Below are 26201 nucleotides of genomic sequence, written 5' to 3' on the forward strand. Positions count from 1 at the left end.
CGTAGCCTAGCATATTCGCTAAGCTCTTGTTCTGCTCTGTTTTTATTTATTAAGCTAATGCTAAGATTGAATGTTATCGCATGTGAACTGGCATTTAGCGGGGTTGTGTGATTCAGTAGGAGGAGACGGACGTCTTGCTGGCATGTCAGAGAGGTCCCTTCTGCTGGTGTGATGAAGTTATGTGTTCACGTGGGAGCACGTGGAGACGACTGAGTGCTGCTGCCACAGCCTGCTGGTAGCTGTGACCCAGTTTCCCCGCTATCCCCTTGAACTGCCTGGAGGTGTGAGTACTGTTGTTTGCACGTGCTTTTTATTTTTACTGCTCTGCAACCAGTGAAACGACCACATTGTTTTAGGTCCCAACGCACCCGAGCCACGACTCAGGCCTGCAACGAGGGGTTTGCTAGCAGAAAGACTGTAGCGTTTGGTGAGAGGGCGTGTGGGCCCACAATATTATTTGATTATTTTGTTTCTGTTGCGGTAGATACCTTACCATCGTTTAACAAACTTTATTGATTTTACTTATTTTCTTTTGTGTTGTTAATGAATCATTCACTAAAGTGGAGTTAACTTTATAATTGATCTGCTTGTGTGTGAGATTTATTTCCATATAGTGTAGTTTTGTTGCATATTTTATACCATAAGCATTAAAAAGGGAGTATCAATAGAAAAGTAACAACAGGAACCCGGGACCCCTCTCAATAGAATGTGGGACGGGTGTTACATATATATGCAATCCTCTACTTTACATCCCAGGAAACGTTAAATGGGTCTAAATTTATAAAGAATGGGTCCCCCTGAAGAAAGGGTGATACTAAAAACATCTGACCTTTGACCTATGACCATGAAGCGCTGCATAATAAGATTGTATGTTATTACCTGTACCCACATGAACAGAACTGGCTGAAACCTTTGGTCTGGCTATAAGTTTTAAAAACGGCTTTAACACAGATGTTAAACTGTATTCATGCAGCGTGTGATTTTGTGAAACTTTACGACATCATGGTGATGCCAGAGGACATTATATTCAAAAAATGTGTTGTACAGCTCTCTCTGTGCACTTTCATGTATTACTTGATGTGGTTTCTTGAATGTTTAAGGTCAATTTGGATCTTGAGTGCTAAAAATGTCAAGGTTAAATGCTGAGTGAACCCAGGTACTCGTGTTTGTGGTGATTATAACATTTTCACTGATTCTCACAGTTTGTGTCACCTGATTTTTAGCCCGAATTAAAGCAGCTCGAGCTCTCTTTGGTATCTAGCATCACACAGATTTGGACGCTAGGCTGCTAACAAACAGATTCTGAACGAGCTACTTCCCGTAATGTTTCTGTGTACTGACCAGCTGGCCTTTTGGACCACTGTCTCCATTGGAACCAGGTTTTCCTGCGATACCTGGTGTTCCTTTACATCCCTTATCCCCTTTGAAACCAGGACCTGGAGGACCAGGAGGGCCCTTACAGCCAGGTGGACCTACAAAAGGACAGAAGATGTTGTTTACACCAAGTTTAGTCATCTGGGAAGTGCAGACATCCTGAAAGTCCTCTGCAAATCCAGCACTTCTGAGTATGTTTGTCTCTCCACACTGTGGGAAACTATAGCTGCATCTAATTGGTCGCACTTGAAGAAAATGCAACTCTCAAACACACACAGAAAAAAATGCTAAATCCCCCACAGTAGCCTCTAAATCATTTCACTGACGAGACTTCTAATGTGTCTCATCACCTTTTGGTCCTCGACATCCAGCCGGTCCTATTCCACCCTTGCTTCCGGGAAAGCAGACTCCTTCCGTACCAGGAAGACCGGGAGGGCCAGGTGGTCCAGGAGGTCCGGGGCAGCCTGGATTTCCTGTTGGACCAAATGGCCCAGGAGGTCCAAGGGGACCGGGAGGACCCTTCTCCCCGGTACACCCTGAAGAGACCAGAGGAGACAGCACCGTGTTTTTCTTCTTCTTTAGCTCTGACTGAACACTAAACACAGGATTTGATGACAGGACTCACCAGGTGGACCTTTCTCTCCATCTCGTCCCGGAGGTCCAGGCTTAGATACTGGGAAAAGAAACAGAGGTTAGGAAGTAACAGCAAAACTGATGCGTTTGATTCTGTGAGAATTAAAGGTATGACTGTTTACTATCTCTGAGGTCTGGTCCCTTCATTCCAGGGCCGGTTCTAGACAGGCATCTATGAGGGGGCTGATAGAAATGTAAAGGGGGCAAATGGTGGCAACAGAGGAAGGAAAGTGGAGGGGGTGGTTGTGGGGTGCTCTAGATCATCGGTCCAACCTTTTCTGCACCACGGACGGTTTAATGTCAGACAGTATTTTCACGGACCGGCCTTTAAGGTGTCGCAGATAAAAACAACCAAACAAAACAAAACGACCGAGACAAAAACTGCTGTTTTGTAAAAATACTAATAAACGTGAATTCACTCTGTAATTGTGTAACTTTATTAGCAGCGTCCTCCGGAAATGCGCCAAGAACACAGAGTAACGTCCTCCTCTCTGCCCTTTAATGCTCTCTGGTTGCTATGGTAACGCATAAATATTTATTTCAAAATAAGACGCACAACTACACACGGAAAAGAACCAGGGAAACCAAGTTAATGATAAAAAACCATAAATTTCACACCAAAGCCTCAACTCTTGCGGGCCCGTACCAAACGACTCACGGCACCTGTACCGTGTCCCGCAACCCCCCCGACCATGTTAAGGTTTCAATCCGTCAGGGGGCAAACTGAAAAATAAAACAACCATAATTGAAATAAAATCTTCCTCATCAGATTATAAAGACTAAAACAGACATTTACCTTAATTGGATGGCCTATATCAAATATAACAACTGCCAGTATTAACAAAACTATAAAGGGTTGGAATAGTAATAATAAAAATTATTCACCATCTATTTTCCTACAATTCTCAAATTAATTTGTAGAACTTTTTTATTGTTTTTTTGATGGGTTTTCTAGTAATGAGTGTGTTTTACTATCCTGTGTTTTGGTTCATCGTTTCTATTCATTCCTGTGTATGTGGTTCCTTCTGGCTTTTGCTGCTCTCTCATTTGTCTCTGTCTTTGTCCTCTTGTGTTCTCATTGGATAACAGTCGTCTTCCATGTTTATTTTCTTTGTGTTGCTTTCTGTTCATGGTTTCGCTCATGTTTTGCATTGCTTTGCTTCAGTGAAAGCGCCGTTTTCTTGAATAACCTGCTGTGCATTTGGGTCTGGCGCCTGTGTGGAGGTGGCAGGGTAAAATTTCCCCTACCTCCCATCGCTCCTTTCTCTCCAGGAGGTCCAGGTATCCCATCCTGTCCCTGGTTTCCTCTTGGACCAGATGGGCCAGAAACTCCAGGTGGCCCAGTGTTACCTAAATATGAAGACATAATTCATGCACAGGAGTCTGTTCTTCGGCTTAAGGCAATAAAAACAGACAGCAAAGTGTATATTGGAACACTGCTGACACACCTTTGAGGCCAGGGGGACCTGGACAGCCAGGTTTTCCTTCAGGACCATCATAACCTTTTTCACCAGTGGACCCAGGAGGACCTGAAACAAACAGTCAGCGTTTGATGTAGCTTTTAGTCATGCATGCATACATGCATGCATGTATGTATGTCTTTTAGAACACTTCATTAAAAAAGTGACTCAAGAATTTCTATCTGTATCTCTCCATCCATGAATCACACCTTTGCTACCAGGTAGTCCAGTGGGTCCTATAGGGCCACAGGGGCCACTGACTCCTGGGGGACCGAACAATCCATTGTTTCCTGGTGGTCCCTTACTACCTGGAGGTCCTGGAAATCCTGGACTTCCCTGAAAGGACAGATCATTCACTCTGGCAAGTATTATCCTAATGATAAATACATAAATATATCAGCTTTGTAGGGGTGTTTTTTTTTTGTTTTTTTTTTTTTTTTTAAACGCTTATAATTTGCTTTTTGCAACTTAAAATTTTACATCAAGTATGGATTTTCCTAAAGAGAATCAGCCAATCAATTCTGTAAAATACTGAATATGAAAACACTGTTTTTTAGCCGCTCGTTGTCTCCTCTATGTGTGTGCAGTTTTATTCACTTCATGATTTTACTTTGTTTGTTTCCAGGCCGCTGAGGTGAAACAAACAAAACCAAAGTTTATTTTTGATGTTAGTCTTCAGGATTCAAGAGTGTAAATGACCTGCTTATGTGCTTAACATGCAGGCTAATGTGTACATGTTGGAATACCTTAATGACAAAAACAGGCTATTAAAAACTTTCACATTAATGATGAAAAGCATAAACTACCACTCTCAGCTGGTTTTGGAGTAATGCCCCAGATTTGTTTTTGAGTTATATAATTAACGTCTAATTATGGGTCGCGTCTCTAAAAACTATGACCACAATCAGCGTCAAGGGGTAGCCCTGGCATGGTCTGACCCCCCCCAGCAATGGGACCGACCGGCTCGTAGCAATGGGCCAGACACCCTGCGATCCTGAAGCAGGGAGCCTAATGAAGCAGTGGCGCGACCAACTTCACCTCCTCAGACCTGAACTCTTCCATGGCATAATTTTAATTTCTGTTTGATATTTGGGCTGATTGGGACCTGATGAATGTAAAAACAAAGAATCACCAGATTTGTTTTCCTAATTTTCCTAAAGTTTCTGAGAAAAATTAGCTCCACATATGAGGACATTTCACATTTTGATAGAACAGTGGCAGTATAACGTCCGTGTAAGTGGACATCGAGCTCATGTAGAGAAACATTTTTGTTGTGGTCTAATGTTGTGTAATGTCCACATATGTGGACCCCCGGTCCCAGGAGGTTAAGGAAGAAACGCACTGCGTGACATATCAGGAGATGTGTATGATCGTTTCATGCCCACTGCAGCGAACCCTGCAGTTACCTGGGATAAGAACAACTGCCATCATAAACGGCTTCATGAAGAAAATATTTTATACTATAACCAATATCATATGAACTTCAAATGATATGCACCTTATCTCCTGGATATCCTTTCAATCCTGGTCCAGGTGGACTAGGTTCTCCTTTACAACCTTTAGGTCCATTGTATCCTTGACTTCCAACTGCACCGGGAGGACCACAGCGTCCAGCACAACCTTTCTGACCCTTCAAACCTGCAGAGAAAATACCATGAGAGCCTTTATCATGTTTTCCTCGCCTTTCCAAATTAAAACTGAGAAACATTGCAACAGAAAAATAGATGGTTTATGTTTCTTCACTCAGGCAGGGGGACATTACCCGGTGCCCCTATTCTTCCTTTGTCACCACGGGGTCCACAGCTCCCAGGAGGACCTTTGCTTCCATCTCTACCAGGGTCACCAGGAAGTCCTGATAAACACATACAGTTGTTGTTGACAGTCATGCAGTTAAAAACCATTTTTGGAACACAAAGTGGGGTGCATATCCTTCACACGCTCTCACACAGTGTTGGAGGAGAAGATTTAGGCTTAGTGGTTCCAGCAGTGTTAAAGCTGGTGGTGATTGACTGGATGCTCATTTTGGTCAACTCGAGATCACCTTGTCAGGGTCGGGGTTAACCCTAACCTAACCCCTCTCTCTTTCCGATACAAAGAAATTACAGAGAGAATACACTTTGTTTGCAACGCTCACAAACTTCCTAACATGACAGTTCACCTTGAGGCCCACAGTTCCCAGTTCGACCCTTGGGTCCATCTTGGCCTCGTGGCCCGGAGAAGCCCTTGTCTCCTTTTTCGCCAGTGAGGCCTCTGAGCCCTGACAGTAAGAAAGAAGAAGGAAGAAGACAGGTCACTGTAATGAAGGCACATCATCTGACAAATTAAAGAAATCATATACAGTAGATGTGTTAATCAGTGAGCTGTAGCAGTACTCGTGTCAGTGTTTACAGGTTAGTGTTGTAAACTCAGCTAACCACTTACTGTAACACCATAAATAACATTTCAACACTAAAGAGCGATGCCCAGTAGAACAGAACAGATTACCTGCTGAACCTTTCTCTCCAGGCTCTCCAAATATCTCGATGTTTGTCTGAAGTCCTTTTGGTCCAGTTTCTCCTTGGTCCCCCCGAGGCCCCGGAGCCCCCTCAGAGCCACAGAACCCATTTGCACCCGTCTGGCCTGAGAGGCAGAGTAACAGAGAAGGGTCAGACAGACTTTGGTGAAAATAACCGACTCGCTGGTGGCTAAATGAAACCTTTTGGTCCTGGTCGTCCAGGCTCTCCTGGTTTCCCGTCATCCCCTGGAATCCCAGGTGGTCCCGGAGGACCAAGGTCTCCTCTGATCCCTAAAAAACAAACATATGTTGATATTGCTATTCAATATTGTTTCATTTGCCCAAACATCTATCTTTACACTACTGTTTCATTTATATTAACAATCAAAAACTTTACTACCAGTCTTAAACATGCACAAGGTTCATGGGTTAGAGTTAGTTTTTACCTATGGGACATACTCAAATAAAGACGCTGCTGTCTGCTTTCTGAATCTAACCCTTCCCTTCAGTGGGTCACCGGCACTCTGGTATAGGTTGAGATCAATCTAACCCTACCCTTCAGTGGGTCACCGGCACTCTGGTATAGGTTGAGATCAATCTAACCCTACCCTTCAGTGGGTCACCGGCACTCTGGTATAGGTTGAGATCAATCTAACCCTACCCTTCAGTGGGTCACCAGCGCTCTGGTATAGGTTGAGATCAAAAATGTAGTTTTAGTCCATCTTTAAACTATTTTCCCCATCAAACTTTTCACTGACAAAAGACACTAAACTAAACTTGAAACATGCACCATGAATCTGTCAATCAGAAAGTTTGAACTCACCCAGAAACACTCATATCACAGATAGAACCGAGCAACACACGCTATGCCTACTTACCTGGGCTTCCTGGCTCCCCATCACTACCTCTCTGGCCTTGTGGTCCCATCGCTCCTATAGGTCCTGGTTTTCCAACATTCCCTTTGGACCCAGATGGCCCCTGAATCCCCAACACTCCTGTGCCAGGCCGCCCAGCATCTCCCTTTAAACCTTTTGGGCCTCGGCACCCTAAAGGACAGGACAGTGTCAGAGCAGATCTGTTTCTGTTTGGTGACGTCACCTCTACCCAAACTAGCTGTCAGATGTGATACCTGGAAATCCAGGGAAGCCCGTCGGTCCTGGCTCTCCATCAGGTCCAGGAGGTCCAGGTATACAGATTCCAATAACACCAATGGGACCAGCTGCACCACACAGACCTCTGTGACCTGAGAAATACTTCACCTCAGTTTAGGTGTAAATGAACTGACTGTATTTCTTTTTTGGAGGTTACCCTACAACATCATAACTGGCTCTGGACATTCATTTGAGTATTTTCCAGTTTCTTAGAGAACCACAGAGAACCATCTACAGACGGCTCCTCTTGATCTTGCTGTGAAACATAATTTGTTGCTAACCAGTTTGAGTTGGATCATCCCTTCATGGGTTAACTACCTTTGGATCCTGGCAGACCAGCTTGTCCTGGTGGTCCTGGCTCTCCATTTATTCCTTGAGGTCCAGAGTCACCTGGAGGTCCTACAGAGCCATCTTCTCCCTGAAGTCCTGACTGACCGTTTGAGCCTGGAAAACCAAAACCCTTTTCCCCCTGAGACCACAGAGAGCAGCAGGACAGGAAACCAGTAAATGACATTTATAACCAGTTGGCAAACAATGATTCATATAATCTTCTGATCTTCTTCTGATATATTCACCTTATAAAGAAGTTAATTAATGAGCTCTTAATAAGTGTGAGCTGAATTAGTCTGAACGTCCAACAAACCAACATGCGACAGAAAAAAGTTCATTACAAACGTCAGAAAACCAGCTTCCTGAAACGATGACAACAGTACTGTTGCTTATTCAAATCACTGGTCTTTGTTCAGAGTCTCCACACTGACGCCGTCTTCTTTGCTAAACCGTAGCATCAGTTCTGGTATTATTACTTCTCCACGGCTGTGCTGACCACCCTTGACCACCAGTGAGATTTAGCTTGTTTTCCCATCAATGGATATAAATCAAAATGATCATTCTTACTGAATTCATATTAAATGTAATCTTCCTCACTATGTTGGTGTGTGTATGTATAACCCACATATGACAACGTATGAGTGACACGTCTGCCTTAACATGAATGTTTGTTTGGGGATTAGCTGCTGACCCATGACCTGGAACTTTACCCTCTGAGGTCCACGTTACATCCTACACATAAATATAGGAAGTACCGTCAGGGAAAACATATTTGAACCCCTGCTGATTTTATAAGTTTGCCCACTGACAAAGAAATGACCCGTCAGACACGGAAAGTTGAGTTGATGCCAAAGAGCTCGAATTTGGTCTCATCTGACCACAATGCTTTCCCCCCGCCTCCTCTGAATCACGGAGATATTCAGTGACTTCAAACAGGCCTGTGTGTGCGTTCGTGAGCAGGGGGACCTTGCGGACGCTGCAGGATTTCGGTCCTTTCTACCAACTGTTTTCTTCAAGGTGGTTCTGGGCTGCTTCCACAAGCTTCTAATTATCATTGAAACTCCACGTGGTGAGATGTTGCGTGGACCTCAAGACTGAGGGAGATTGGCAGTTATTTTATGGTTCTTCCATTTGCGAAAAATCGCACCAAGTATTGTCACCTTCTAACTCAGCTGCTTTGTGGTGGTTTTGTAGCCCAGTCCAGCCTTGTCTAGGTCCACAACCTTGTCCCTGAAATCCTTGGAAAGCTCTTTGGTCTTGGCCATGCTGCAGAGTCTGGATAGATTGATTGCTTGTACGGACAGCTGTCTTTCATACAGGTAACAAGCTGAGGCTCCCAGTGTTGCTCGTTACCTGTATAAAATACACCTGGGAGCCAGAAATCTTACTGGTTTACAGAGGGTTCAAATAATTCTAAATATTTCTTTTTTGAAATTGATTTTTCTGCCTTCTCTCACTGTTCAAATAAACCATTGAAACTATAGACGATCATTTCTTTGTTAGTGGCAAACTCACAAAATCACTTCAGATAATGTTTTTCCTGACTGTATGTTTTTAATTTGTCCTCCAACTGCCAAAACTTTGGAGAACAACCAACCTGAGGTCTCACTTGTCACTGGTGACAACAACAACCACTTGTTGGTACCTTTATGGTTTTGTTAAAAAAGTGTTGTGACGATTAGCACTGTTGCCCTGGAGTTGTCTTTATCTCTCACCAGCTGTGTTGTGTTTGGATCACACAGCTTGCCGAGGATGTTGGTCGCTTTCACCGTTTGATTGAGTTACCTTTGGTCCCGGCATCCCAGGAGGTCCTGATGGTCCTGCTCGTCCTTTAATGCCAAAGCTAGGTAGACCTGGGGCTCCTGGGAAACCCTTCACTCCTGAGATAATATAGAAGTTGTTCACTAAAATGATGATAACTGTTGTAGTGAGCTCCAAAGCTCTAACATAGAGTTAGGGTTAGGAAGGAGGTTCATTCTCAACATTCATAATAATTCAAGATTAGTTCATGTAAAAACTGTTCCTGAACTGACCTTTGACCCCTGGGAAGCCTGGAGGTCCCTGGACTGAAAATCCTTCATCTCCCTTTTCTCCCTTTGAACCACAAGCTCCTTTTGGTCCTTTAGGTCCCACGGCACCTGAGACCAGCAGAGAAGAGGTGAATCAGAGTGTGCATCTCCAGCAGGTGGAATCACGTGATGTGCTCTTTCTGAAACGCTGTAACCACATTTACACATCTAATTCATCCACTGTTATCTCCTTCAGTGCCAACCTAACTTCAACCAGATTCTTCCTCTGGATGGCATTACCTTGGCCTCCAGTAACACTGTGAGGAACCTTGGAGTCATTTTTGACCAGGATATGTCCTTCAATGCACATATTAAACACACATGTAAGACTGCTTTCTTCCATTTGTGCAACATCTCTAAAGTTAGAAATATCCTGTCTCAGAGTGACGCTGAAAGACTAGTTCATGCATTTATTACTTCCAGGCTGGACGACTGTAATTCATTATTATCAGGAAGTCCTAAAAGCTCCCTGAAAAGCCTTCAGCTAATCCAAAATGCTGCAGCAAGAGTCCTGACAGGGACTAGAAAGAGAGAGCAGATTTCTCCTGTTTTGGCTTCCTGTTAAATCCAGAATTCAAAATCCTGCTCCTCACATACAAGGTCTTAAATAATCAGGCCCCATCTTATCTTAATGACCTTGTAGTACCATATCACCCTATCAGAGCACTTCGCTCTCACACTGCAGGCCTACTTGTTGTTCCTAGAGTATTTAAAGGTAGAATGGGAGGCAGAGCCTTCAGTTTTCAGGCCTCTCTTCTGTGGAACCAGCTTCCAGTTTGGATTCGGGAGACAGACACTATCTCTACTTTTAAGATTAGGCTTCAAACTTTCCTCTTTGCTAAAGCATATAGTTAGGGCTGGACCAGGTGACCCTGAATCCTCCCTTAGTTATGCTGCAATAGACGTAGGCTGCCGGGGGATTCCCATGATCCATTGAGTTTTTCCTTTCCAGTCACCTTTCTCACTCACTATGTATTAATAGACCTCTCTGCATTGAATCATATCTGTTATTAATCTCTGTCTCTCTTCCACAGCATGTCTTTATCCTGTTTTCCTCCTTTGTAAGATTTTTCTTGACGTATGTTCTAAGTTCTGTGTTAGCGTTGAGCCCGGTTTCCTTGGTTTCTCTGAGATTACATCCTTTATGCTTTTTGTCCTCGTCCCTGTGTTTCCTCGCTTCACGTTCCCGTGTTTCATTCATTCGTCTCCCCAGTCTGCCGTGTCTCCATGTCTGTTTCTTTCCCAGTTACTTCCTGTTTTTTTAAGGGTTTTTTTCCTTCCCACTGTTGCCAAAGCGCTGGCATACGATCATATGATTGTTGGGGTTGTCTGTTGTCTTTCAGTTACTTTAGGGTGTTTACCTTCCAACACAAAGCACCTTGAGGTAACAGTTGTGGTGATTTGGTTCTATATAAAGCTCTTTGGGTTTGTCACTAAAACATAAATTTGTCTCACCTTCCGGTCCAGAGACTCCAGATAAACCTTTCTGTCCTTTCTGACCTGGATCTCCTGGAGAAGCGATCATATTTCCTTGTGCACCTTTTTCACCTGAAACAAGAAACAGACTGTTAGCTTTGCGTCTGATCCCCCTCCTCTCAAATCCAGACTATTCCTGGGCAGATTTACCTTTTTGTCCAGGTTGTCCTCGCTCTCCATGGTCTCCCATGTTGCCTTTACTTCCTGGAGGCCCTGGCTCGCCAATACCAAGAGGTCCTGAAGGTCCCATTTGCCCTGTTGGTCCCCTGGGACCAGGGGACCCACACAAGCCCCCGTCTCCTTTTTGCCCCAGCGGTCCCTGAAGGAGAGAACAACAAACCATCTTCACAGAATCACACTCGACCCCAGAAACTGTTGAAACTTGATGGTTTCTTCCTAAAAGCCGCCATCAACAAGGCACTAACTTTGGCTCCATCTAGTGGTAGAATTTGAACATAACAACACAACATAAAGTGCCTTGAGGCAACAGTTGCTGTGAGTCGGCACTAAATAAATAAAATGTAAAAACATTATAAACAGCAGGTGTTTGCGCTCTGCGCTGTGGTTAAGGCTCTGGATTTTAGAACAAATGTTATACCGTCTGTAATAAGCTGATCAAAGACGACTAATCCAAATTTACTGACTTGTACCAAACTGTGGGCTCTCCCCTCACACCACAAAGAGCCTTTTTGCCAGCTAGCAGCCTAAATACAACAAATGTTATTGGTTCTGCCATCTTTACACACCAATACTCAAAGTCAGAATAACGTGTTATTATAAAATAGTATTTCAAGTAAAACTAGATGAGGGTGGAGGGCTATATTCTCCCTCATGCAACGTGCAGGAAGGACGTCTGTGTTGTAGTTCGGGATCTAACTTTATGATTTTAGGAATCCCTCTGTGAATGTGGAACAAAGAGAATCATAGTCAGACGCAGTCTTATTATCAGTTCAGTTGGTTAACTGATACATCATTTTGTAATATATAGCAAAGCAGTACTGTGCAAAAGTCTTGAGTCACTCCCTGTTTTTTTCCTTGTTTTTGCAGGAAAATGGAAAATACATGCAGAGATTTATTGAATTGTGCAAACATACAAAAAATTCCAATATATTAGACAAAAACTGAATTTGTAGAGTTGAAACGAGCTTGAAAGTGAATATTAGTTATGACGGCCTTTGTTCTTCAGCAGTCTGAACTCTAAGAAGCGAGGCTGCGATATCGCGCCGTCGGCCCCTCTGGCCAGCACCAGTAGGCGGCAGGTGAACGACCAGGACAGACAGGCAGAGCTGGGGATTGAACTGGTTACAAGATGAGCTTCCCAAGCCCCTGAACCACGGTCGCCCCAATAGTTCTCCAGGCTTCTTGAAGGACATTCTCACATCTTTGGATGTTTCTGCCTTTTGTTTGGTTCTCTGTCTGGATGAGCCCACGCTGCTTCAATGATGCTGAGGTCCGGGCTCTGGGGAGGCCGATCCATGTCTTGTTGAATCAGCTTGCTGTGATTTGGGATCATTGACGTGCTGAACAATGAAGCTGTGGCCATAAAGATGGTTCAGATGGGATTTTGTGGTGAATCGAAACTTGATGGTGTCCCAGCTGGGCAGCAGTCGTGTGGTGGAATGAAAGAGGACCCAAAATGCAGATGGCAGTGGAGATGCAGGTGGAGATTTATTTAAGGTGAAAAACCCAAGGTGAGGGCAGAACTAAACATAAACCTAAACTGGTGAAACTAACACAAACAGAGGACACAAAGCGAGGAACAGAGAGACACGGAGACATACCAAAATGATGCAGAGAAATGCAGACAACGTGACGAGGAGCACAGGCAGACACGCAGTATAAATACACACACCAGGTAATCAGGAAATGGCACACAGGAGGGGACACAGCTGGAACTAATGGGCATAACGAGACACAGACCTACAAAGTAAAACAGGAAACTCACAGACTGTTTCACAATACCAACTGGGGACACGAACAGAACACAGAGGAAGGACACAGGTAGGGATGATAGAAACACTAAACACACAACTCAAACCATAAGAACAAATACAAAACAGCAGAAACTAGAAAATAATTACAATAAACAAAACACTGGGTCAACAACCCAGGACCATGACAGATGGTACTTTTCTGGACTCATAATTTCATCAAAACCTCCAACACGACTGGCTGAAAATCAGCACCAAATCCTGACGGATGTCCACTGTTGCTCCTCTCCAGACCTGCTCTGTACAGGTGATGATGATTTGGATTCATGGTTTTCAGTCCAGTTCTCGTGACATTTTCATTTGTCAGAGTTAAGAGGCTTACAGAGACAAACATTCCTTTAAAAATGGTGATACAAAGCCGGTGAACTTTAAAACGTACAAGTCTGAATCCTTGCAAAGAAAATTTTAAAAAAATGAGACTTGAGGCACAAGACTTTTGCACAGTACTGCTTTTTTTATTTTTTAAGTTGATTTGTAAAGCTTGCACATCTGATCCACACAAAGTAAACTCCCTCAGTTACTTACAGTACTGAGTAAATACATTCAAGTCTGCGGCAGACTGAAGAAAACCGTGATTACTCACATCGTCTCCTTTTGCTCCCTGAAGACCTTTTGATCCTTGAACTCCTGGAGGTCCATCACTTCCCTGGGATCCCAGTTGTCCCGGATCTCCCTGTGATCCCTCCTCACCCTTCTGCCCCACCCTCGTCACGATGCCTGGGTCACCAGGAGGTCCTGGGAACCCCCGGTAGCCAGGGAACCCCAGTGAACCCTGATAACAAGTTCAAACAGTGTGTGAAACTGACTCACACTTACTCAAAATTACAGGATCTACTGACAACAGTCAAAGTTTGAGGGTCCCAGAAGGTTTGGGTTCAGCTCATATGAGGGGATGAAATCCAACAGTAGACGCTGAGGCGATGTTTCACTCACCTGTGGACCAGGTTGTCCTCCAGGACCTTTCACTCCTTGGCCACCTTTAAATCCAGGAAAACCAGCTGAGCCTGGAACCAGAACGACATCACGGAGGTAGACCGTTAAGATCCAGGTGAGTTATTTATGACATTATAATGTATTTAAAATATCATCGTTTTCATTGTGTGGCAGCGAGGATTATATCAAACAACTAAAAACTTTCATCTTTTAACTTGGCTAACACAGGTGCTGCTGTTCTTACCTGGCAGCCCGATATCACCTTTCTCTCCTTTTGTGCCTGGGGGTCCAGGCTCAGTGGAATTAACAGGACAGGTAAAACACATCTGCCCCTTCTCACCTAGCAAACACCAAGCAGTCGGTTTTTAAAGGAATCATCACAAACGCACCAGGAAGTCCAACTTCTTAGAAAATAAAAAACTGTAGTATGGAAAATATTTCTGGATTTTATTTAAACAGGTTTATTGTATCAGTCGTAATGAAGCTGTGATGAGTTTATTTTGTGGTTGGCTTTGTCTCAACATAAACAGTTTGACACCCTTGATGTCTTTGGTTTGGCTCAGCTGTACTGAAAGAGCTTTCTCAAGTTTTATTTTGGTTCTTCAACAATCAAACATCTCGTTCCCACCTCCATGTAGAAGTTCTTTGCATTAAACCCTGATGCGAAACACGTGTCCACATCGGGCCAAACAAACATGACGTTTATATCACATGACGCACAACTCCAGCTCTCTCACCCTTCTGTCCTCTCGTGCCTTTTTCTCCAAGAGGTCCCATCGAGCCCTTCAAACCTTTAGGTCCTGGCAGTCCTGTGCCTCCCTCGAGGTAGTCTGGCAGTTACAAGAGACACGTTAAATCAGATGGACTTTCAGCTGCGGTTCAGTAATGTACTCTTTTAATTTCTCGTCTTTATTCTCTTTAAGCTTCAAAGACAAACGTCAGAGGGTCCGGGATGCTTCCCTGAGGGACACCACATGTTTAAAATGAAACATCACCTGGTATTCCTGGTTCTCCGGGCTCTCCGATAGCACCCTGAGGTCCTGGCTTTCCAGTCAGGCCTGTGGGGCCAGCAGTGGAGGGGCCCTCTTCTCCTCTGTCTCCTTTTGGTCCAAATGATCCAGGTGGTCCCTGCATCCCCGGAGGACCAGGCAAAGGAACACCTGGAGTGAAGGATGGCAGACTGTCACCAAAGAACAGCTTCTGATAACCTTGAATATTATAAATTATTATATAATTTATATTTCTTTGCGCCTGAGTAAAGTGTCAGCCTTTAAAAAGGCTTTTATTTTGGAAACGGGCACCAGCAGCTATTTTTTTCAGCTGCAGCTAAACAGACGATATCAGACAAGACTGATGAAAACTGAATAAACTTTCATTTTATATATATAATAGATAATAATAATAATAATATATGTTACCCACCAAATGAAGTCTCATGGTTTCTCTGAAACCTTTTTCATTTTGATCAAAACATTCAAAACAATCAGTAATCGAATAAAGTTGCAGGAAATCTGGTGGATGTTGGGTGTAATCCTACAGTTTAGCCAGCTTGAACTGTTACTTTCACCATCAGCCATATTTGGCAGCACAGGCCTGTTTTGGAGGGAGCGAGACCTCAGCAGAGCAGCTGTAGCCGGACTAACGCAGCTTAAATACAAAGGTGGTCTCTGATTAACACCATGATGGATTACATGAGGGACAGAGAGAGAGAATAATCAGACTTTACCGGGCTCGCCCTTTTCTCCTGGTAAACCGATGTATCCTGAAACAGGTGAGAGAAAAAGTCTGAAATGATAGCGGCATGAACCTCTCAATGTAATCTGATTACAAACACAACTCAGGTCGTTGCTTCGACGTTCACAGAATATAAGTATATAACATACAGTATAATATATATAATATTTCATAAGTAAAAAATTACTTGGGAAATTAAATTCACCTTGTAGTCCAGAAGCTCCTAGGGGCCCCCGGAGCCCGGGAAAACCAGGCTGGCCTTTCAGATAAATCCTCTTCCACACCATCTGGTTTGTAAAAAAGTTAAAAGTAACACAAATACAGGTTATGGATTCAAAACCAAGCATCAACCTTCAGGGCTGAAAAGTCTGAAAACCTGCAGTTCCTCTAATGTCCAGTTGAGACTGACTCCAAAATGGAGCCAGTCCTCATGGACTCAAGACTTAGTGCTTCACAGGCCCCGCCCCCCTTAGCAAGAAGGACCCCCCACCCCCGCGACTTGAAATAGTATCATTTCTCTATTGAATTGTTATTTTAAGTACATCTCTGCATGACATTGTTTCCTCATTTTTTAAGAAAACAAAAAAGAAAAACTGATCAACTTAAAACAAACTGTACCTTTATTAGAAGTGCACGTACTAGTACTGCAGCTCTCTAAACTACATTTAACGTGCATCAGTTTGTCAGTGAAGCCGAGCTCTGCACATGCATCATCACACCGGCGTCGCACCTGTGGGGGTGGAGGGGGTGGCTGCCCCACTATTTGAGAAGGACTGCACTAACTTTAGAAGATCTGGCAACTGTTCCTGTGATACTGTACAAAGGAAAGAGACTCACATCTCCCGGAGTGCCCGGAGGACCACGGTCACCTTTCTCTCCCTGGAAACATAAACAGTACCGTAAAATGACAGCGCGCTGGCTGCAGTAATGCAGTAATGCAGTAATGCATGCTGTGTCTTATCCAGTACTCACCATGTCTCCATCAATACCTGGAGGTCCGAGAAACCCAGGATCTCCGGGGTCTCCCTGTAGACATACAGATTTAAACACAGATATATAAACTTAAATGTTTTTATAAGTGAAAGTTCTGATGTCTTTTATCATGACAAGTCCAACAAACTAACTAGAGCTGGTAGATAAAGGGACAGGGTTAGCATGGTGGCGGTAGCATCACGCTGTGGGCTGTTTGCTGCCAGTGCTTCTGGTTCACTGCACACACTGGATGGTATAATGAAGGAGGAGGCCTTCCTGTTTTATTTTGATAGAGCTGGTCCGGAGGCCAGCCGTGCGGAAGGCAGCGCCGATGACGATGACAGAGCTGGCCCGGAGGCCACCCACGACGGCAATGACGCCCAGCCAGTGGCCTGGAAAGTGGCCGGTGATGTCAAGGTAAGGCCGGCCGTGCTAGGTGTGGACGAGGAAGTGGGCCGGACCAGACGAGGCCGGACCAGACCCCAGACGGCAGCGTGGCAGCTGCAGAACCAGGCGAAGCTGAAGCTGACGCTGCAGGCGTGGATGAAGACACAGAGGCTGGACCAGGTGAGGATGAAGATGACGGCGTGGCAGCTGCAGATGGTAACACTGCAGGTGACGGCTGAACGGGCCCCTCGGACTCCCTAGCGGACACGAGGAAGATCTGGCCGGGTTCTCCAGAACCCCCAGCAAACGAGGTAGATGGCGGCGCGGGAGCCGCAGAGTGCTGGATCTGCTCACTCGAGCCTCCAGCAGGAGCAGATGCAGGGCCAGAGGGTGTGGGGACCCCTGGCTGAACATGTACCTGACCAGGTGGGTGAATATGTAACAGACTAGGGACTGAACTGGCGGCCGTTGTAACGGTTGTGGTGAGAGTGGAGCTGGTGGTGGAGTAGATGACTGAGCTAGCGGCGACGGAGCTAATGGTTCAGGTGCAAATGTCGCTGCTGATGACAGAACCAATGGCTGAGCTTCAGGGAGAGGGGACACTGAAGACGGAGCTATGGGTGGCGGGGATAAGGGCTGTGCTGCGGGCAGCAGTGACGATTGTGGTGGAGGTGTAACGGGTGGAGGAGTGGCTGAACTGGCTGCGGGCCGGGCAGCTAATGGCTCAGCTACAGAGTGCATTAATGGCAGGGCTACAGGTTGAATGACTGAGCAGCAGCCTGAATGGCTGAGTGTAGTGATGGTTGTGGTGGAAGTGAAGCAGGTGGTAGTGTGGACATTGCAGAGGCCTTATTGACAGTATTTGGCTGGTATTTTAAGTGGGCGGGTTGTTACCTGTTCTTCAAACTCTCCACGGAGTCCATCCTTCCCTGGTTTACCCTGAAACACAAACATGTTCCAGGTTTTAGATAAAGAAATGTGACTTAAAATTGAAGACGGGACTACATGTCTTTGTTGTTCTTACCAGGGAGCCAGTGTCACCTTTCTCCCCCTTCTCTCCTTTAATCCCCAACCTCCCCGGTTTACCCTGGAGGAGAAAACAAAAGCGCTCATCACTTAAAAATAAAAATTCAAATTTTTTTGGCTTAAAAAAAGTTTATGATTAGCCCAGGCCAACAATTTGACACTTACGCGACGACCAGGACAACCTTTTTCTCCACTGTCACCTGGTTCTCCCTGTAAAACAAAAGCACATCAGAGAAACCCAAGAGAAACTGACAAAGTGACAGACAGACAGAGAGACAGACCCAAAGACCGACTGACAGACCTTCAGCTCTTTAGGTCCCTCGGCATACAGTTTGATTCCTTTTGGCCCAGGAACTCCTAGAGGTCCCCGGTCACCCTAAAACCAAACACAGCTGATGGTGGTGAAGGTGAAAGGGATGGTGATGAAGATGATGGCGTTTCACAGGTTAGACAGTATAAAATCAGAGCATGTCGTAGTTTGTAAACACAGACCATACTCCTATCCCCACCTTCTGTCCTTGTGGACCTGGGATCACTGGACTGGGACCTTCCTGACCCTGAACCAACAACAGAGACAGAAGTTACTTTATGGTTTCCATGTTAACGTATGACTGGTGCTGTCACATGAACCAGCAGCGAATCCTGACGTCAAGCCAAGTGTGTAAGAATCGTTTTCCTGAATCAGAAACTGCTCCCAGTTCAGGTTACCGTTACCCCACTAACCTTTTCTCCTCTCAACCCTGGAAGACCTGGAATTCCCTGGAAAAAAAACGAGATGTCAGCTCACTGAACTACTGAGCGCAGTTAATGTTTGAATAAGGTGGATGTTCAAAGCATACAGGAAATCCAACGAATCCTGGTGATCCTGTCACGCCGGGTTCACCTGGATCCCCACTGAGCCCCTGGAACACAAACAGTTCCGTAGCCAATCAGAGCAAACTTCATACCAGCTGATCTGATGATGATGCTCATGATAGAAAGCATCTTAAGATTGAACAGTCTGTGAACCATTCAGCGTTCAACTGATTAGACTGTTCAAAATGATCAACCAAAGCAGGGCTGCCGAAGGGTTAACTGATGGCATGACCACAGCTGGACTGGCCATCAGGCATACCAGGCATTTGCTCGCTGGGTCGACGGTGATTTTTCGTTTTTATGGGCCGATGACTTTTTTTATTTTTTGGTAACGGTATAAACAATGAGAGGTGGTGGATTGTCCAGATGCTGGCTGGTGTGTAAAAATAACTCAGTTGTTTGGTGGTGGCTATGGCGGAGCTTCCAAAGAGGCCAGCAGGTGGATGAGGGAAGGGGAGGCAGGAGGAGCAGAGACCCGAGGCGCTGAACTGAACTTCAGGTAAGAAGTTATGACCTGCAGTCTATCTGGGTCAGATATAAACCAAGTTTAGGTGGAGTTTATTTTCGTTACAGTCAGTTACAATAACTCGTACTGCTACTAGCTAGCATGACGGAGTTCCTATACAGCTGGGTGGTGCTATGATGTTACTGATAGTGAACTTTATTTTATTTACAAGGTTAGTTAGTAGAGTTTCCAACCGTCCCGTAAAAAACGGAATCGTCTCGTATTCAGAGAAAATATGACGCACTTCGTGTTGAGCTGAGAAAGAATCACAGTTTGTCCCGAACTTTAGCTAGAATGAAAAAGACACAAAGCTGAGTTATTCTGTCTTTACGCTGCAGCTGCCTCTTCTTCTTCAGGCAGCCTCTGAATGCTGCACACTCGGAGACCTGTGTCTCTGAGTGGGAGACCAGAGATCACATTAACATGTGTGTCTCTGTATTAACAAACATGCCATATTGGCCCAGTTTATTTTTCTTATCATTGTTGTGAGGAGACCATAAATAGCATTTGTATTTTCTGTTGTTCAGTTCATTTGCTGTTATGGATAAAAAGTCTTTTTTGTTTCATAATAGCTGATAACTATTCACTGACAGCTGCCAACATCTGTGAACAAATATAATCTATAAAGTGGTTCTATATAGTGTGTAACTGTTAATATAGAGCGTTATTAAATTTATTGCTAATGCAGTCATATGGCACACTGACTGCTGAGAAAAGTTTAGATGCACTCGTCATCAGAAAGGTTGCCGACCCTGCTGTAAAGGGTTTGGTGGAGACATTCATTTGGAAAACGATGAACTTCACTTGATTTTATTCTTTATTTCATAAAAATCAAATATCTGACCGTGGCGCCTTTTGGTCCCGGTGGTCCTCGCGCTCCTTTTATATCCTGAGTCTCGGGGAACACTCTCGTCTCTCCCTGAAACAGAGTCAGAGGAACCTTTGTCAAAAGAAACCATCACAGATCAAATCAGCCATCTTCAAATCCATCTCCTTCATTACAGCATTCAGGTGTCAATGCTCACCTTCATGCCCCGAGGACCATCACGCCCCTGAAACACGTGAACAGCTTTAGCTTCACACACTGAGTTAGCTTAGCCTATTTTTAACTGTTTATAGACAGTGACTCACCCGCCTGCCTGCAGGTCCAGGAAGTCCAGGATGTCCTGGAAAACCAGCATCCCCCTGAAAGACATGAGTCACATTTGTGTGTGTGGGTACGATCGGATGATTCATTTTGATAGGAAACACTCTCCGAAACTGGCTTTGATGCTGATCACAGCCTGGAAAGCTTCGGAAAACCTGAAAGTCCTTGATATGTGTTGTTCAAAAACATCTATGCAGATGATTCACAAGTATATCTCCCAGCCCAGTGTTATTGGCGTAACTAGCTTTTAAACAGCTTGTCAAAAAGATGAAGAAATTCAATTTAATTGTTGGCAAGTTCCTGTAAAAGTTTCAGAATAAGAGCCTTGTACATACTGAGCCAGCACAGGATTAATCATGGTCACCGTGGCTTCTTTTCTGCAGCTTTAACCTGCACGTGTGGATGGCGGGCTGATTTCTGGAAACGTTTCTGAGCGCGTGCAATCATGTCTGCAGTTAATGCCGTGCTGCGTAAAGGCCTGACGATCACACACATCCAACACTGATTCTCAGCCTTGTTGACGAGATATTTAACACCTGCATCACTGTTTTCATTGACATTCAAACATTGAAATAGTTTGCAGATCAAGTTTTTTGCAGATTGGTGCACCTCTGCATCTGCAAAACGTTCTTTTTTGCCTGTTATCCCTCGAGCTGGTTCATTTTAGTATCAGCGGCTATGACAGACTTTATTGCCTTTTTGAGACAAATTCAAAATGAAAATGCTAAATTCTCTTAGTTTTGCTCTGTAGTGAAGAAAATGTGCATCTGTAACATTTGCAAATAACAGTTTCAGATTTTTTACAGTTTTCCACAGCTGGTCTATAACAGGCTGCAGGGATGAGAGTGTGAGGCTCAGGCGGTTATACATCAGCGAGCGCAGGAAGAGAGGAAAATAAAAACCTTCGTCCCGTTGCATCCTGGAATTCCTGGTTGACCGATCGGCCCTTCGTGTCCGTGCAGTCCCTGAGAAATAAATGCATCCAGAAATGTATTAAAAGTTAAACTTTATTATCATTATGTGTTTTTAAAAAGACACCAAAGAACATCTTTTTTTCTTGTATATTCTTCATGTTACTTCCATACGTATTAGGATCTAATAGGTATGGAGCCTACAGTCTACTGTGCTGTATGTTTAATGTGTTCTGTGTGTGGTGAGCGTCCATACCGGCAGTCCCGGAGCTCCTGGGAAACCTGGTTCTCCCGGCAAACCCTGATGGTTTGAGAAGTTCAGAACAATGTCAGCAGGACATTTTTTGGTAAATGTGTCTGAAATGATGCTAAAATCAGGGAAAATTTAGGCTTAAAAAATCAAAATGACCTCCCCCACTACTAGCTGCCAGCTGGCTTCACCTGAACCGGACCTCTGGGCCATGTTTGTGCTGTTGGAACCTATTGGAGCATTTTTAATGACATTGTGTGACCAATGACTCGGCCGCTGTGAGGTTACTGTACTAACAGACCGTCTACGAAGGCTGAGCGAGAGCTTAGGTGAAGCTTGAGCATTTATCTGGATGGTGGTGAGCTCTGATTAGCATTAGCATCTGAGCCAGCTGGTTTTATCTGATAACTGAGCTTTCATCCAGATACGGTCCCATCTATGACTCTGACGTGGAAGCAGCCAAAACAGGAAAGGTTCAGTGGGATAAACAGTAAAGGCCGTCATACCCGGGCACCCTTCAGACCCGGACTTCCTGCAGGTCCCAGTTCACCCTGAGCAAAAGAAGAAGAAAACATTAAAGGATCTCCATTCAACTCTGTGTTCACAGTGAGAAAGGTGTGACATGGTCAATGATCAAGAATCAGAGCAGCATCAGGACCTGACACGTCATGTGACTGAGCTGTCATGTGACTGAGCTGTCATGTGACTGAGCTGTCATGTGACTGCTCCAAACAGAAAGTAGTGATTGAGTCAATGGCTGTATCCCAATTCAGGGTCTGCAGCCTTAAAGGCCGCATTTTAAGGCCGATTACGTCACAGCGACGCGACGAAGGCTGTCCCAATTCGAAGGCTGCTAGAAATGCGGCCCTCAAATGCGTCCTTCATTTCCCTGAATTTTAAGGACGTGGCGGTGTAGACTTCGTGGCCCAACATATCCCAGAATGCATAGCGCGGCAGTGGGTGTGGATAATTTTGCCGAAAAAAAACGGCGGATGAGGGGCGCCCGAAGAGTAAACTTTAAGTAAGTACTGAATATTATGTCACTTATTTATGTGCAAATGTTTAATAACGAAGAACATGAAAACATTACTGTTGGCCACATGTCGGCAAAGTTATGTGACATTAGTGACGTTTGTACTAACTTGGTTTTAAAGCCTTTACTTTAAAATATACGCCGTTCAATAGATGAGCTTAATCAGAGAATGATCAAAGCTCATGTAGAAACAAACAAACAAATGAAGAAAATATGTTCTCCTTCATTTCTGTCAAACAAAGCTGTATGAAACGTTTCCAGCTGTTAGTATCATGGTTGCTAGGCAACCTGGGCAGCACGACGGAGGCTAGACCGTCCCATTTCACAAGCCTCGCACTTCCGGCCTTAGCGGTCTTTGAGTACGTGGCCCTTGAGGATCGTTGAGGCTGCAGACCCTGAATTGGGACACAGCCACTGAGTCAGACTCAGTCTCACCTCCTCCTCAGTTTTCCACTAAAACACAGCGTTTATTTTCACGAGTGTGAAACTGATCACGTTTCAAACTAAATCTGACTGAAATGTGATTTTAAACCTACAAACTTGGATGTTTAATGATGGGATTTCCATTTAAAAAGAAACTTTGTAATAAAATGTAATATAATAAAAACAAGTGTAAAGAGGACTGTGCAGGGACTCGATATGACAATAACAATAAGAAGAAGAAAGAGGAGATGTCTGTTACCTTTTCTCCTAGTTTGCCCTGATCGCCCTCTTTTCCAGGATAGCCAACGTTTCCAGGAAAACCAGTTTCCCCGGGGAGACCTTTTTCACCCTGTTGACAGAATCAGAGTTCAGGTAAGTCAGCTCACCTGCTGTCCACAGAGGGGCAGCAGAGAGCAGCAGAGTCGATCCAGGCATCTCAGTCGTCCTGGTTGTGGCCTCCGGGCACTCAGGTGCCGGGAATAACAAAGGGACATTTCACGCTCAGCAGAGAGGAACCGGCCTTTCTTTCTCCTCGTGAACACACCCGTGATCACAGAGCTCACACCTGGGTGGTCTCAGATGCGTGAGACGCAAAGGACCGCAGAGTTCCCTGCAGTCCGGCTCCGACCTGCACGCTCTTGTGAGGCGCAGCTCGGAGACTTGACGCCATTTAAAGCAGCAAAAACCGAAAAGTTTGTTTCAGGTGAAATCACAAAACCATGAAAATCAACCCGATCTGAGCTGCAGCTGGTAAATCTGATCACAGCAGAGGATCAGAGACCACATCAGCAGCCCTTCATCACCTGGCACATCCATCAGCTCCACTCTATTTTCCTCCATAATAAAAACCGCCGCAAAATACTGTTATCAGAGGGAGGGGCTACTGCAAGATATTCATCAGTGATTGGCCGACGCCTCCTCTGTGAATCTAAGACCCGTCAGACTGGTCAGCATCAGTGTCATAAAATGATTGAATATGACAGGTGAGTGCTCAGGTGTGGATTTATTGTAAGTGTGGCCACTTTAGATCAAACTTTATATCTATATGCAGTATATAAAGTTTATATCTAAACCCGCAGTGATCACCGCTGCTTCCTGAGCTGCTCTGCAGGTCCTGCAGCAGCTGCAGCTGCAGCGTGTTTGTGGCTGAAAGGCTGCTCCAGGATCAGCTGACTGACGTGGCCGTCTTTTCTGTACCTCGTAAAACTCTGCGGATACTTGTGCACTTTGTTTTGCATCCCTTCTGTCATCTTCCAGATCTTCTGGTGTCGCTGCTCAGAGCGCTCATTCTTCTTAGAGTTTCTCTGACTGGATTCTTTTAGGTTTTCAGCCTAATGGCGGCCTCCTCAGTCTGTTGGTCGTCACTCAAGGTTAAACAGTTTGGACTTAAGTTCGAGTTAATCTGCCACGAGAGTAGGGATGGGTACCGGTATCCGGTTCTGACATAAATGGTAGTAACCAGACCGAAAAGCAGCGCACATTTCGGTGCTTTATTTTCCTGAGATCTCATACACTTTGGATTCCAGCCAATCACTTTACGTTTCCGAGGATAGTAGGCGGGTCCAGGTACATACGTTCTTTTAGAGCAGAGCTACAGATTAAAAACGCCCAAGGCGAAGCGGTCAAAAGTCTGGCTGTACTTCACAGCAAAAGATGAAAACTCAGCAGCTGCAACAAGTGCTTTAAGCTGATACTGTGATACTGTCAAAGGAGGTAACACCTCAAATCTGATGAAACACCTGGCGACGCATAGCTTTTTTTTAAAGCCGAGAAATGCGCCGTATTTGATAGCTTGCTGCGAGACCTCACACTGAGCACATCTACTGCGGGTGTGGTGCCTGTTATCGGACCCGGAGTTAGCAACATCCCCCAAAAACCCGAAGAGGAGAGTCCTGGCCCCTAGCCCTGCCAGTGTAGCAGAAATGATGAGGATGATGATGCAGCAGCAGCCGTTCTTCTCTGCGTGAGTAGCTTAATGTTGTTCGTGTGTAATTTACGTTGAGTAGGCTAACCACGTTATTACATTAATGCATGTAAGGTGAACTAGCAAACACCATAATAGCTACATGCAGCTGTCTTCTTGTTTGATGGCAGATACTCCCTTCACCCTGGACAAAAAGGCTAAAATGACCAAAGAAAAAGTGGAAAACAGTTAAACATGAGAGGTTTTTGGACAAAGTTTGTGTTTTTTCCATTGTTTAAGCTGCTTCCAGCCCAGAGTGATACCATATATGCCCCATAGCTGCAGAAAAGGCTAAGATTATTATCTTTTTACAAAAAACAGCTGAACATGAGAGGTTTTTGGACAAAGTTTGTGTTCTTCATTCTTTAAGCACCGGTTTGAGCACCGTTTAAGCACCGGCACCATTTCAAAAGTACTGGTTTGGTACTGGTATCAGATAAAACCTAAACGATACCCATCGCTACATGAGAGTAAAGCCCTCAGCTGGACACCTGCTGGTCGGTCACATGTTACCTGTGAGCCTCAGTGTAAAAACGGCTAAACCTCCTTAATGCACTTCAGTAACACCTTCATTTAAACTGCATGTGGCAGAAACACAAGAGACTGATTCTGGTCCTGGTTCTGTGTCAGTGTGTTCAGGTGGAGACCTCACCTTCTGACCTTTGACCCCATCGCAGTGACACAAAGACTTCCCGCTGCAGTGGCACACCTGCACAGAGATGAGAGGAGTAGTCAACGATGTTTGAAGGCCTGATCTCTGTTTCCTACCCTGAGAATCTGCAGGCCTGCGGTTTTTCTTTCACTGTTAGGCAAAGTTAGTTGACTCCATGATGCAGAGCCAGCGTACTTACAGGGTAAGAAAGGGGGAATAATGACTCAGTACTTTAAACTGCTTACAGTGTAACCATCTCTTCTTTCAGTTCTACTTCTAATACTACATAAAATGTTGCCACAGTGTGTCTTCTTGTTACCAGCTTGTATTCCAGTGAGTATTTATAGGTAATAATCTAATAACAGGGTAAACAGCTGTATTATAAAGTGCAGCTGTGACGGTTCTTCAGAACGTCGTCACACCTGCAAACCA

General features: G+C 44.7%; 1 protein-coding gene and 1 long non-coding RNA gene across 2 annotated transcripts in view; both read right to left on the bottom strand.

Annotated features, from left to right (window-relative positions):
* Positions 1 to 21744, bottom strand: part of col4a3 (collagen, type IV, alpha 3) — a 31843-nt gene extending 10099 nt beyond the window's left edge. The window contains exons 1-39 of the mRNA XM_006801215.3: positions 21705 to 21744; positions 21440 to 21502; positions 20522 to 20575; positions 20416 to 20442; positions 20235 to 20309; positions 18870 to 18932; positions 18754 to 18789; positions 18540 to 18587; positions 18332 to 18406; positions 18196 to 18240; positions 18029 to 18091; positions 17899 to 17943; positions 16618 to 16671; positions 16483 to 16524; positions 15851 to 15932; positions 15638 to 15673; positions 14907 to 15071; positions 14649 to 14741; positions 14156 to 14251; positions 13912 to 13982; positions 13562 to 13750; positions 11138 to 11306; positions 10967 to 11059; positions 9476 to 9580; positions 9228 to 9322; positions 7431 to 7581; positions 7091 to 7204; positions 6840 to 7007; positions 6163 to 6252; positions 5952 to 6086; positions 5626 to 5724; positions 5230 to 5319; positions 4966 to 5105; positions 3677 to 3803; positions 3456 to 3536; positions 3256 to 3357; positions 2000 to 2047; positions 1725 to 1910; positions 1342 to 1472 (exon numbers count right to left, since the gene is read on the bottom strand). Of these exons, the coding sequence (XP_006801278.3) occupies positions 1342 to 1472; positions 1725 to 1910; positions 2000 to 2047; positions 3256 to 3357; positions 3456 to 3536; positions 3677 to 3803; positions 4966 to 5105; positions 5230 to 5319; positions 5626 to 5724; positions 5952 to 6086; positions 6163 to 6252; positions 6840 to 7007; positions 7091 to 7204; positions 7431 to 7581; positions 9228 to 9322; positions 9476 to 9580; positions 10967 to 11059; positions 11138 to 11306; positions 13562 to 13750; positions 13912 to 13982; positions 14156 to 14251; positions 14649 to 14741; positions 14907 to 15071; positions 15638 to 15673; positions 15851 to 15932; positions 16483 to 16524; positions 16618 to 16671; positions 17899 to 17943; positions 18029 to 18091; positions 18196 to 18240; positions 18332 to 18406; positions 18540 to 18587; positions 18754 to 18789; positions 18870 to 18932; positions 20235 to 20309; positions 20416 to 20421 (3408 nt within the window). The 5' untranslated portion in view covers positions 20422 to 20442; positions 20522 to 20575; positions 21440 to 21502; positions 21705 to 21744. The remainder of the gene's footprint in view (positions 1 to 1341; positions 1473 to 1724; positions 1911 to 1999; positions 2048 to 3255; positions 3358 to 3455; positions 3537 to 3676; positions 3804 to 4965; positions 5106 to 5229; positions 5320 to 5625; positions 5725 to 5951; positions 6087 to 6162; positions 6253 to 6839; positions 7008 to 7090; positions 7205 to 7430; positions 7582 to 9227; positions 9323 to 9475; positions 9581 to 10966; positions 11060 to 11137; positions 11307 to 13561; positions 13751 to 13911; positions 13983 to 14155; positions 14252 to 14648; positions 14742 to 14906; positions 15072 to 15637; positions 15674 to 15850; positions 15933 to 16482; positions 16525 to 16617; positions 16672 to 17898; positions 17944 to 18028; positions 18092 to 18195; positions 18241 to 18331; positions 18407 to 18539; positions 18588 to 18753; positions 18790 to 18869; positions 18933 to 20234; positions 20310 to 20415; positions 20443 to 20521; positions 20576 to 21439; positions 21503 to 21704) is intronic.
* A 477-nt stretch (positions 21745 to 22221) lies between these two features.
* Positions 22222 to 25828, bottom strand: LOC148099666 (uncharacterized). The gene is made up of 3 exons (XR_015720004.1): positions 25770 to 25828; positions 23414 to 23503; positions 22222 to 22249 (listed from the first exon to the last, which is right to left on the bottom strand). It is a non-coding gene; the product is annotated as an uncharacterized LOC148099666 (long non-coding RNA).
* Positions 25829 to 26201: the final 373 nt, after the last annotated feature.

The sequence above is a fragment of the Neolamprologus brichardi genome, chromosome 14, assembly GCF_056152115.1.
Source record: "Neolamprologus brichardi isolate AB-2024 chromosome 14, ASM5615211v1, whole genome shotgun sequence".
NCBI classification, from domain to species: domain Eukaryota; kingdom Metazoa; phylum Chordata; class Actinopteri; order Cichliformes; family Cichlidae; genus Neolamprologus; species Neolamprologus brichardi.